The 14298-nt window shown below is 37.7% G+C and overlaps 1 protein-coding gene across 1 annotated transcript in view; it reads left to right on the forward strand.

The window, feature by feature from the left end:
- Positions 1–14298, forward strand: part of slc36a4 (solute carrier family 36 member 4) — a 45370-nt gene that overhangs the window by 12304 nt on the left and 18768 nt on the right. The window contains exons 8-10 of the mRNA XM_039660131.2: positions 2516–2770; positions 5801–5899; positions 7446–7615. Coding sequence (XP_039516065.2) covers positions 2516–2770; positions 5801–5899; positions 7446–7615 — 524 coding nt within the window. The remainder of the gene's footprint in view (positions 1–2515; positions 2771–5800; positions 5900–7445; positions 7616–14298) is intronic.

The raw sequence follows: 14298 nt of genomic DNA on the forward strand, positions 1-14298 counted from the left end.
AATTTATTTGTAAATTATGGTGAAAAATAAGTATTTGGTCAATAACAAAAGTTCAACTCAATACTTTGTAACATAACTTACTTTGCAACATTGTAACATGTTGGTAATGACAGAGGTCAAACGTTTCCTGTAAGTCTTCACCAGGTTTTCACACACTGTAGCTGGTATTTTGGCCCATTCCTCCATCCAGATCTCCTCAAGAGCAGTGATGTTTCGGGAACTCCCTCCACAAATTTTCTATGGGGTTGAGGTCTGGAGACCGTATAGGCCACTTCAGGACCTTTAAATGCTTTTTACGGAGCCACTCCTTCGTTGCCCGGGCGGTGTGTTTGGGATCTGGAAGATCCAGCCCCGTTTCATCTTCAAGGCTCTCACTGATGAAAGGAGGTTTTGGCTTAAAATCTCACGATACATGGCCCCGTTCCTTCTTCCCTCAATACGGATCAGTTTTCATTTCCCCATTGTAGAAAAACAGCCCCAAAGCATGATGTTTCCTCCCCCATGCTTCACAGTAGGGATGGCGTTCTTGGGACACAACTCTGCATTCTTCTTCCTCTAAACACGACAAGTTGAGTTTTTAGAAATAGAAAAGGTTCTATTTTGGTTTCATCTGAGCACATGATATTGTCCCAATTAGGGCTGGGCGATATGGCCAAAAAATCATATCTCGATATTTTTTGGTCAAATGGCGATATACAATATATATCTCGGTACTTTCTACGTTTTCTATTTAGATAAAGAAAATCTTTATATTTAAAAAAAAAAAAAAAAAATATATATATATATATATATATATATATATATATATATATATATATATATATATTCACATTCGGCCCAATGATATCCTACAAACAATGTTGATATTGAAGGATATGAAAACAAATATAATATAGGCTATGCAATATATTATGTGCAAAAAGCTTTTGTTTTTATATTGACTAAAAGCTAAATAAAAAACAAAAACAAAAGCACAAACTAATTATATTAGCCTACATTTGATTACCCCATTATAAATCACTTTCACTAAAAATATATACTTGTAGGTTTAAAATTCCACATATGGCACATTTATTTTCTCCAACAACAAATATTTTAGCAATATGTTTATTTTAGTCAGAATTATTGCGTACTACGTAGTACTATTCACGCGCATGCGCGCGCCGTCGCTCGTTCAAGGAAGCATGAATTTTAGCGGAGATTCACTTGCAGAAGCTCGTCCTCTTCTGACATGGACATATTTGTTGTGAAATGGACATATTTGCTTTACTTTCTAACATTTACAGATGGAGAATATACCTGTGAAATGTAAGTTGAGCACTGAGGAAAGCACCACATCTCAAACGCATTAAACAGCGCAAGTATATCTGTCAGTCAGCAACAGTGTCTGTCAGAGCATTTGACAGGGCGGCAAGCTGCCTTAAACTTGTTAACTTTATCAAAGTGATTTTGACGCAATTAATATAAGCTTGTGTCATGTTTAGGACAAATTGTACTACGTAGCCTAGCTACTTTCACTGCAGCAGCTCACACTGCAACCTCCGCTATTTTTCAGATGTGCTCATATCAAACTACTGTATCGATATAAACGGTATTGCCTCATTCCATATCGTTTCAAAAAATATAACGATACATCGTACATACTCGATATATCGCCCAGCCCTAGTCCCAATCCTCTTCTGGATCATCCATATGCTCTCTGGCAAACTTCAGATGGGCCTGGACATGTACTGGCTTAAGCAGGGGGACACGTCTGGCACTGCAGGATTAGAGTCCCTCTCGGTGTAGTGTGTTACTTATGGTAGCCGTTGTTACTTTGGTCCCAGCTCTCTGCAGGTCATTCATCAGGTCCCTCCGTGTAGTTCAGAGATTTTTGCTCACCGTTCTCATGATCATGTATGTCTTCCATTTTCTAACAATTTTTCCCACAGTTGATTTTTTCACACCAATCTGCTTGCCTATTGTAGATTCACTCTTCCCAGCCTGGTGGAGGTCTACAATTTTCTTCCTGGTGTCCTTCGACAGCTCTTTGTTCTTGGCCATCGTTGAGTTTGGAGTGTGCCTGTTTGAGGCTGTGGACAGGTGTCTTTTATACAGATAACGGGTTCAAACAGGTGCCAATAATACAGGTAACGAGTGGAGGAAAGAAGAGCTTACAGTTCTGTGAGAGCCAGAAATCTTGCTGGTTTGTGGGTGACCAAATACTTATTTTTCACCATAATTTACAAATACATTTTTCTACAATGTGATTTCCTGGATTTTGTTTCTTCTCATTTTGTCTCTCATAGCTGAAGTGTACCTATGATGAAAATTACAGACCTCCCTCATCATTCTAAGTAGCAGAAATTGCACAATCAGTGGCTGACTAAATACTTTTTGGCCCATCGGTATGATTGAGCCAGAGCTGATGAAAAAAATGGAAAGCACATTTCCAGAATGCAGCATGATCATCAGCAGCCAGACAGAATCTGGCTCTAAACATAATGAAGTCAAATCTCTGTGTGTTCTTGTATAGGTGATGGAAGGAGCTCGTCTGAACACTTCCGCGGAGACCGTGCCGTTATTCTCCAATAGCTCAGAGGAGGGCGCCGTCTCCCCAGACACTCATCCTGCCGCGGGGCTGGATCTGCGGCTCTACATGGTCTTCCTCCTTCCCTTCATCATCGTGCTGACCTTCATCAGGGACCTGCGGAACATGGCCGTGCTCTCCGCCATCGCCAACCTCTGTATGGCCATCAGCCTCATCCTGATCTTCACATATGTACTCCACGTAAGTGTGCGTGTGTGTTGAGGCTGCTTGATTGTGAGGGAAAAGTGGAAAAAAAAAAGTTCTAAGTTTGTTTGTTGTTAAATAGCAATATGACTATTAAATAAAAATTAAAATAAGATGCTATTAAAATAAGAAATATTACTATTGTAATATCTAACTTTAAAATAAAGTATTTAAAATCCCCCTGTTGTCAATCATTTTATCCCTTAAAACTAATCTTTGATTAAAAAAAAAATCGTCATGCCTTAAAATAGCTTGTGTAATGTAACTCTAGTAGACCCTTGCCTCATTTAGTACGCAGGTTCTATGAATATGCAAATGAGCCCCGTCTCCACTCACTCACACCACCTCAGAGACGTTCACACGTTGACCTGATTGGTTACAAGTAGAGGCAGACCGAAAAAGATTTTGAAGGCTGATACCGATACAAATATTTGTTGGTTTTAAAATCCGATATTCCGATATATCGGCCGATACTATTATTATTATTTCAGAAACGCGCAACAAAATATTAACAGATTTCCCTAACATTAGTTATTTGTAGAGTTTTAACTAAAATAATATGATAATGCATTTTAAAAAGAAACTTGTTTCTATTGTCACAACAGAACAGAGGAACATCCAAATATATTAAAGTTCTGATAAATTAAATAATAATTAGTCCCTACATTGCTTTATAGTTATAAGATACCTTATAATTATGTCAGCTTGCTTGCTTTTGACAACACTCACGACAAGGTTGAAGCGTGATTCGTTTTTTTTTTATTTTTGAAATATTCATTTTTCGGCTATTATAACTGCCGATACCGATATTTTAGAAAATGCCCAATATCGGCCGATAATATCTGCCTGCCGATATATCGTCTGGCTCTAGTTACAAGGTAGTTTGTGACGTCAGAAACGCCAGCGTTTTCAAACCGTGTTTTTGAGACTGTCTTTGATTCACTGCAGTTTTAGGAGAAAATACTCCGCAATGGTGTTGACTTGTGCTTTAAGACAAACCATGTGCAAATTCATATTTAAAAACCACATCAGACATATAAACATAATTAAAAGCTTGATTTAACCTTTAATATAATAAATATAACAAATTGCATTGTATTCAAGGTACACATTTTATCGGTTTTCCTGGGAATCGAACACACGACGTTTGCGTTGCTAGTGACATGCTCAATAATAATAATAGTACATGAGATTATGAGATGTACTGTTTTTAGGATTTGAAATGTTTGTTAAAGGTGCTATATGTATTTTTTAGCGGCCTCTATTGGTGATGTTTCAGATTGCAACACATTTTTTACAAAAACTCATGGTACACGGCCACACTGAGACTTTCAACACATTGGAGAAAGCATCACACAACATGCTGGAAACTCATGTAATCTCCCACTGCAACGTTGCAATAATAGGACACTTTTATCAGCTTGACGTTGAACTAATGCTCCATGCTCGTACCATGATAACGTTACATTCGTGATGTTATCTAGCATAGGGAATTTCACTAACTATTCGTGTTTCTTTCACAATCAGCAATGTCAACATCGGAAAACAGTTAGTTAACTAGACTGAACAAATTCAGCGTAACAATAAGATCGTAGGAAGTGAACGTGTCTGGAAGTGTGTATTATAAACAATATGATAGTAGTGGGATGAGTGACGTTAGACAGTAGATCTAGTACATAAAATTAGTTCCATCCTAAAGCTCCTACTTTTTGTTATCCTGGAACAGTCTTTTGTATTAATGTCATGTCTCATATATGTTGTGGTTTATCTTACAGTTTACCATTATTTCAGCATATCTGAAAACTTGTAATTTATCACAATAAAAAAATCTCTCCACAATTCAAACGCTCTGCCGATGTTGATCCGCGTTTTCATCCCAAGTCGATCCGATTGACGTTTGGCCTGACGAGCTTCAGCAGATACATTTGTGTTTTTTTTTTTTTATATTTATGTGGAGTTTGTGTTGGAGTGTGTGTTGTGCTGGAGGCAGGAGTGTTTTGGTGTTCTCAGACTCATGTGACCCGATGGCACATATACGTCACACGTCACATCCGATGGATTTCGTAGAAAATCCGACCCAGAGACTTCACATAGAAATAGGAATACTGGCCTTCATATTACTTGGAATATTACAACCCCTTCACACACAGGCAATAAAAAAGGATTCATTTTAGAGGAAAAGTTACATAGAGCATCTTTAATGTTTAATGTATGTTACGTGTTGTGTTAATGCGGCAGCAGTTCCCTAATCTAAAACAAATTTATGCAAATTTATACAAATAAATGCTACCTTGACCTTGAATTTCCAATGTGAATATCAATATATTCTCTTGAAAATTATTTAATGTCAAATGTGTGCTGAATGTAAACACCTCTTAGGAATTTCACCATTCAATGTCTATTTAGTGATTGGTCCATCCATTGGTCCGATGTCATCATCCAAAATCCCGTTTGCGGCACAGCAAAGTGTCGTGAATTATCTCTAAGACTGACACTTAGGATTTAGCCCTGCACTTCGCTTCAATTACGACTGAGATGCTTGATAACTAACTTTTAAGAGCAGCTTTGAGCCAAGAATTAATTTTTTTTAACTCTCAACTCAATTCTTAGCAGTGTTCTTGCGAATAATTCTGAGAGGCTTGATAAGTACAGGCCCAGATCACGTGTAAATGAACACAGTTCAAGCAAAGTCATTTAATTTTAATAAATCGCATTAAGCCATATCAGTTTTATTTCATGTATCAGTCTCATATATCCACCTTTTGTAGTCAGAAATGCTCATTGTGCAGCCTGGGAACACCATGAAGCTCCATGAAGCCACCAAATCAGATTGGTGTCTTTTTTCTACGCATCAGAATTGTGAAAGCTGTGGGTGGCTGGTACGTCTGAGCCTGACACTTGATCTTTAAATATATTGTTCCTGTAAGTGTGTGTGCAGCTTTAAGCCTCTATACTAGAAAGACAGCCTGAAATGATTGTCATGTGAAACTATATCATGTCTTTAATCCTCTGCAACACTGTCTGTAGGATGTGAGCGATCCCAGAAGCCTGCCGTATGCCTCCACGTGGCGGAAGTTTCCCTTCTTCTTTGGAACAGCCATATTTGCTTTCGAGGGAATTGGAGTGGTGAGTTTATGATTCAGGTTTTATTTGATTTAGATACATCTACTATTTTTTTTTTTTTTTTTTAAGGAATAATAATAATGGACAATTATATTGCTTCGTCCACTGTCATTTCCTGTTTGTTTGTTTGTTTTTTTCACTGAGCTTGTTGCAATGCAGTATGGGATTTCCTCTGCAAAGGTTACATTTCCATAAATATATTTTGGCAGATGCTTTTATCCATAGTGACTTGCATATTTTCAGTGCAGTATTAATAAAACAAAACCGTTTTTTGAAATATTTTATTCTTTAGAACTATTTGAACTATTTAAAGGGGCTATATGTAAGAATATTCATGTTTTAATCGCTTTTTTTTATTGCCAGCTTGTGAACAGTTTGTAACTTAAAAACTTCCTAGGTCATCTTTGAAAGCCTGTAGATTGATTTTTATGTGAAGGACTCCCGGCAAAAACAAAAGGTTGTGACGTTTACATGCTCCCGCGAGTCTCTCTACTGTTCAGTGACACGTGAAACGAATGCTTATACAATGTTCGGGATAATAAAGAAAGAGTCATTCTGTACTGTAATGTTAGTGTGTCATGCTTAGGAAAGCTATTAATTCAAAACTATACAAAAAACTATAGGGTGAACCTGCTAGTGTTGCGGAGCGGACATGTAATGTTTTAACAATCAAAAAGCATGCCTAATTAATTGAAATCATGTATTATGAACATTTAATGTATATATATATAGATATATATAGATATAGATATATTTGAAGAATACAGATGCAAAAGCCTCTAAGTGCCATTTGAAATTTTCTTTCTAGAATGATCATTTTTATTAAGCTTGTATATTTAAGTTCAGTGATTTCACTTAAATGGCAATGATAATTACCTATTAATTGTTATTTAAGTGAAATTACTGAACTTAAATATACAAGTTTGTTAAAAATCATCATTAAAGAAGAAAATTTCAAATGGCATTTAGAGGCTTTTGCATCTGAACTCTTCATATATATATATATATATATATATATGAAAAAAAATTCACACTAATTCTGTGTTTTTGCTGGTAATAAAATGAAGCCATAAAAAAAATAACAAATGTCAAATAACGTGCTGCACAATGAGCTTGACTGTTAAAATGAAAACATGGATTATTCCTTAAATTAAGTTTTGTTAAAAAAAATTCATAATTTATATGGATTAGTGTTAATGTATTATTACATTAGGACATATCTAAATTCTACTGTACAACAGTAATATATTTCTGTCAAGTTAAACCGAACTTTTATTTTGACATGTTGCCGTGAAGACCTTTTGAGTTCCTGTGTGTTTATGTCATGATGATAGTTTCTGAAATGAAGCGGTTAAATGATCACAAAGTGACTCTTAGAGTGGATCTAGAGCCTGGAGAGGAAGTTCATGCATTTCTGTCTTCACATGTTAATGCAATGGTAATGCACAAATGTTACATGTTATGGTCTCTGGAGTGTGCATGTGATGTCTGGAACAATGCTTCACCATTTACCAATCTTCTGTGCGTCCCGTTTTTTTTGTTTGTGTAGGTTCTTCCGTTGGAGAATCAAATGAGCGAACCGAAACGATTCCCTCAAGCCCTCAACATTGGCATGGGCGTCATCATCGTGCTTTATGTGACCCTGGCGACGCTGGGCTACCTCTGCTTCAGAGACGACATCAAAGGAAGCATCACACTCAACCTCCCGCATGATTCCTGGTAACAGGCGCTCATACTTGCTTAAAAAGTCATCGAAGTGGTGGTGTGAGTTAAAATATAATCATATACGGTTAAGCCTGAAATTATTCATACCCCTGGCAAATTCTGACTTAGTTACTTTTATTCCATCAGCAAGTTTTTCCTTGATTCGAAATGACACCGGCGACTCCCAGAAGATAAAAAGACGATGTATAAGAGTTGTGGAAAAAATACTACTCGTCTTTAATTTACATTTGAACAAAAAAGTGTCCAAAATGATTCATACACTTTGCAAATACAAAGATCTACACCATTCCAAATATTCCAAGCTGTTCAAAGCATCCTAATTACCATGATTTATTGGGAACAGCTGTTTAATCAACTCAACAGATGAAAAACAGAAGCTATCTGCTGTTGGTTTGTGGACAGACATGGCTAAGACAAAGGAGCTCACGGAGGACATGCGGCTGCTCACAAGTCAGGAAAGGGCTATAAGACCATATCTAAATGATTTGAAGTTCCAGTGGCTACAGTGAAAAGTATTATTAAAAAATTCAAGACGTTCCACACTGTGAAAAATCTCAGAGGACGTGTTCAGAAGCCAAAAGTGACAGCTGTGCTGGCTAGGAGGATAGTGAGTGAGCTAAACAATCCAAGGATCGCCACCAAGGCCTTCATTTGGCGTAAAAAAGGAGAAGCCTTCAACCCTAAGAACACCATCCCCACTAGGGCTAGTTAATAAATATCGATTTCTCGATATTAATCGATTCTCATTTTTGCAAACCGATTTCGATTCTTAAATCTCAAGAATCGATTAGTCATCCTGTTTCATTTGAATGAATGGAAACATTGTCTCGCGGCTGCGCGCATCCAAAAACTCACAATAATCTTTGTCCTTTGTTACTATTGATATGAAACAAAGTCTCAATTTTCAAATTACGTCCATTTTCTTTAGAAATTCAAAATCATAAATTACGTTTTGGCGCTGTGGCGTGAGATCGCTCTGGCGCAGCTCAAGAGAAGCAGCAGCGCTGATCTCTCTTCCGGCTTAATAATACCAGTCACAGCGCGAAATAAACATGAATGAGCATCTGAAAGTGTGTTAAAAGATAGAGGACAACTTATCGAAATCCGTATCATGTCACATTAATTCGCTTAATCAGCGTTTCAACCGTGAAAAGACGTCAGTTAAACAGCTTCTAATCAATGTCATGTATCGTCATTACCTCAGAAAACCCACATAAACTCATAGTTTTCTCATAGAAAAAATAACTCCAGAGAGGAGCATTTAGCTAAATATATACACCATATTACATATGCATTATAATCTTAATGTTCTTCAATATTTAATGCATATTTGAATAAATCTGGCAAGTTTTTATGACAGCCACCATTTAAATGTTTATATTTCATATAATCTTCTTATTATAAAAATAAATAAAAGTGTAATTTAAGTGTAAATGTAAAAAATGTAATTTTTAAAAGTGTTTGTATAGCTACAAAACAGTTCATTATTACCTTCATATTAGGCTAATGAAGCATAATAGGCTACAACTAGACTCCCATAGTTTACAACATTAGTCAAGAGATTTGATTTCCTTGAGAAAATTTGCCATTTATTGTAAATGATATCCAAAATAATCAATATTGAATCGAAATCGAATCGAATTGTGAAATTTGTGTCAATACCCAGCCCTAATCCCCACTGTCAAACATGTTGGTGGGAACCTAATATTTCGGGGTTGTTTTTCAGCCGGTGGACCCGGGAACTTGATCACAGTAAACGGCACCTTGAAAAAGAAGCAATACATAAAAAATCTCAACAACATCATCATCCGGCAGTTGGCAGAGAAACTTGGTCTCGGGGACCAGAGGACCTTTCAGCACGACAATGACCCAAAAGTGGTGACGAAATGGTTAGCAGACAAAAACATTAAAGTCCCTGTAAAGTCAAAATTAAGTATGTGTTCTGAGTCTGTCATACCACAGAAAAATGTGTTATTAGCCACCCAGCCGAATTTGAATGATAAAAAAAGTCGGGAAGTACATAAAATAAGCTATCAAAATCATGAAAAAATGAGCATATTCTCTGCTCTCAAACGCTGGGGGCGTGTCCGCTGGCTGCGCTGAAACCGCGCCCACTCACGGGAAAGCTGTCGACGGTGATATTAGCTGATTATCTTTTGGAGACGGAAGGATGAACACTGAGACGGGAGATCGTCGTTTCGGTCCCGTTCACCAGTAACAGCGGATTATCAGTGAATTATCAGTGAATCCAAGTTGTCTCTGAGGAAAGTTTATAAAACGGTCCAGTGTAAAACGATCACTACAGAGGTACAGAGCCTCTTCATCAAGGTATAAGCTCACTAAAAACCTCTTCTTGATGTGATCGTTTTTAGGGGAATTTAAATGAAGATACCGATCTGTTTTGTACATGATCGCATCCAGGTAGTAGCCCATGCATGTCCGTGTCGAAGGCATAGCTAGCTAGAAAACTGTACAGTCACTCGCGATTGAGCGGTGAATGCAAATGTGTTCGGGGAGTGTGTGTGTGTGGAGAGTGGGAGATCAGACTCTGTGCGTCATCAAATAGGGGCGTGTCCAGCAGCTCATGGGTCCCAGTGCGTCACGGAGCCCTGTTTTAGCCCCGCCTAATTAATCCGTAAAATTGCAATGGTGAAAAACTCCACATTTCAGTACTTCACAGTTCACAGACTTTGTAATATGTTTTAGCAATACATATGTAACATTTATAATGTGTTTAGAACTTTTTTGTAGAATTGCCTTTTAGGGCTGTCGCGGTAACCGCAATATTGTAGTACCGCGCTTCTGACAAGTCAACCGCAGAGGATTGCACGTAACTGCAGCAACCGCGATATTCACGTTTTTTTTTTTAATAAGGCTATACCCTTCTTGTTTTGAACTTAATGCATGTGTATTGAATGTTAAACGAGTTCATAATGATAACAAGACTGTTTATCATGGTGATGTGTTAGCCTACACAGGCTTCACACAGACAATGAATGGGAGAGATCGGCAGAGCGCGTGCAAGAATTACCTGCGTCTGTCTTTGAAGTCGTGAAAAGCTTGTCGTGTCAAAGGGAAGCGAAATATTTGTTGCATCATCATTTTAACGTTCTCTTCACGGGTATTTTCCCATAAATGCGTGTCAGAAGCAGCGCTGGTCAGTATCCCACAACACAAGGAAGCCGAAATAAAATCAGTGAGTCACGCATTGAATCAATAGCCGCTTTCCGACCAAGTAGTTATAGGAACTTAGTTATAGGAACTGTCCACTTCTAAACAGTTCTAAGAACTACTCTCCCCCAAACTCGGTTTTGCTGCTTGCGTTCGCACTGGCCATAGGATGGCCACAATGAATCAGCTTTTTTAAACGTGTTCGTTGAATGAACGGTTCAATGACTCGCTCAAAGTTCGTTGTCATAACAATATGCGCGCTGCGTAAAAGTCTTTCAATGCGCATACTGTGTAGAGGCTGTTTAGTTTCGGTTACATTGGTTACTGAAAATGCCTCGTTTTTGTCCACATCGTAAACTTTATTTATATAGCAACAAAAACATATAAATTAAATAAATAAATGGCGGTAATACCGCATATCGCGCTATTGAGCCACTCAACATTACCGCAAGGGAAATTCCATAACCGCGACAGCCCTATTGCCTTTACAGGGACTTTAACGTTTTGCAGTGGCCCAGTCAGAGTCCTGACTTAAAGGAGTCATAAACTGGCTTTTTAAAAGTTTTGATATTGTTGTCTGAGGTCAACTTATGACGTTCGCTTGGTTTTTACCTTAAAAACATCAAAATGAATAAGTAATAGGCTATTTTCTACGCTAGTTTTGAGCCCAGCTGAAAAACGCTCTGTTTTTATGGGCGTCTCGCACTGAAGACTTGGAAGTAAACACCCACTGCTGAGAGTGGATAACAGTTTTGCATATTATGAGTTTCACTCTCGACTTGGTTTGTCATCACGAGGTAGGCATCTATGTTATTTAGCTATGCGTGTAATGCGCGAATCGGTGGGCGGGGCTAAACCGGCCGTGTTGAAGTAGGCGTCGATCTTCTTCTGCGGGGGTGGTGTTGTCATAGTTCCCCACTTTGAAAAACGAGTCGTTTGCTGAGGCTGGTGTCAATAAAAGCTTTTATTGGACTAACAAGGATGTTTTCAGTTCTGAAACTTACAGGATATTCTTATAATATGATGACCTCTTAGGAAAATTTGATTTCTCAGTTCATCACCTCTTTAAATCCCTGTGGAGGGAGCTAAATATCGGGTGATGGCAAGGAGACCCTCCAACTTGAAAGAGTTGGAGCTCATCGTTAAAGATAAATGGGCAAAAATACCAGTAAAGAAATTCAAAAAGCTGGTCAGTAATTATAGCAAGCATTTAATAGCCAATAAATGCTTTTCTTTTGATTATTGAGACGGGTATGAATAATTTTGGAGATGCCACCTTTCGTTTAAAATTTTCGCATATTTTTTACGCCTCTTGTACATCGTCTTATCTGCTGGGAGACGCCTGTGTCATTTCATATCAGGAAAAAAAAACTTGCTGGTTGAATATAAGTAACTTGAAGTGAGAATTTGCCAGGGGTATGAATAATTTCGGGCTTGACTGTATATACACACATGCTATGGCGTTAGTGCTCATGTGGGAAAAACGGGTTCAAGTCCGGCCTGCGACATGTTCCCATTCGACTCCCTTCTCATGCTTTTCCGTCCTCTCTCAACTACCTCTATAAGTAAAAAAGTGGCAAATGCTGAAAAATCGAAGTGTAAAACGTCCCATCCGTCAGATCAATGTAGTTAGCGCAGTTACATTCAGAAAAGTAATATGAAACTCCTCGTCCTCTGCAGCTCTCCCCTGCGCTCACTGTCGGAATCGTCTCGAGTGATTGATCGCAGCTCGGAGCGACTTAAGATCAAATTACCCAAGAAATCAAAACCAGCTGCTTTCAAATCTAGCTTTAACTACAGGCTGCCATTTCCAACTAACTTCCATCGAGACTTTTATTAACAGTTAACGTATTTCTAGATCTCATTAGCATCCCATCAGCCGAGAACAGTCTGTCACCACAGCCAATATCTGATTCAGCAAATCGGCTGCTGCCACATAAAGCAGTTTGACATGCTTCTGAAACTGTAAAGATGCATTCATTTGATCAGTATAGACTTTTATATGGAAGTATGAATAAATCAAATCCAAAAATCAATTGTTCAAAAAATCATGGGAAAAATTGCATCAGTTTCCACAAGAATATGAAGCAGCGCAACTGCTTTCAACAATGATAAAAAAAATAAAATGTTTCTTGAGCATCAGATCAGCATATCAGCATGATTTCTGAAGGATCATGTGACACTGAAGACTGGAAGCTGAAAATTAAGCTTTCATCACAGGAATACATGACATTTGACTATATTTTCAGATGTTTTAAATTATAATAATATTACTGTTTTAAAGGTGCCCTAGAATGTTTTTTTTATTATTATTATTTTATAATGTTTCCTGGGTTGCCCTTATAATGTTAATGTTTTTTAGATCAAAAATAGTCATTATTTAGAAATAAAAGGCATTTTTCCTAGCCTGATTTTAGCCTCTGCTTTGAACACTCTGTTTGAAGGGGCGTGTCTGCTGTGGGATTCAGTGTAACCGCCCACTGCTGTGATTGGCTGACATGCTTGCATATGAAATAGCTATGTATTACATGTGAAACACTCTCGAATAATTTTACTACAGCTATTATACGTTTTTACTATTACAGCTATCGAGATTACCGAATCGTGAGATGTTTTTGAAGTATTTCGATCTATTCCCATCGCATAAAATATTGCTGTGATGAGCATTGAGCAAGCGGAGGACAGTCTTATCATTGCAATGCAGTTTCTGCTCTCTCTAAGGCCTCGTCCACACGAAGCCAGAGCTTTCCCTATCCAATATTTTTTTTCCTCGTTCTAAAAAAAAGTCAGTAAACAAGGCGGCGTCTCGAAAAATATCTGCGTCCACACGAAACCACTGAAACCGACTGAAAATGATGTAGTAGACATCCCAGACCAGAATGTGGCGCTGGAATTCTGTCATAGATATCCACTAAAAATGTGCTTAAAATAAAAGGCTATGAAATAATATTACGCTCAGTTGCTTATTTTCTTTTTTACCAAGAACTTTATTGAACAACCATAAATTGCCTGGTACAAAATAGGGACTCGCGCTATTCGATTAGTTTGTGGACTCAGAAAGCTTGTCACAACCGGCAAAAGTAACGAAACTGTCATCAAATATAGACATTTTAATTGTTTATTAATAAACTAATGTTTTCTGTGTCATTCTTGACTGAAAAGAGGAAGTTGATGATGCTGACTCGCCACTTCGAAGTATTGTGAACGCGCCTATGGAGTAACGTAGGCTAATGCACTTCATACGGATCTGTTTCTGTTCATTTTGAATTGTTGTTTGTCGATGTTGTTTAAACGTAGACATTTCAAGATATCCATATATTTCTGAGTTTCGGTTCATTCCAGTTCCAGTTCACGAGCAATGCAAGTTATATAGCGCCGGGGCGTCCATGTCCTGATTATATTCTGCTATAGCCTATGTTTGCTTCTTTTATTAAATCCAGGTAACTGGTTGATGAAACATTTATTAAAATAAAGATCCAATTTATAAAAACTCGAAATTCACTTCA

This window comes from Pimephales promelas, chromosome 16 (assembly GCF_988280905.1).
Source record: "Pimephales promelas chromosome 16, fPimPro1.hap1.1, whole genome shotgun sequence".
NCBI lineage: Eukaryota > Metazoa > Chordata > Actinopteri > Cypriniformes > Leuciscidae > Pimephales > Pimephales promelas.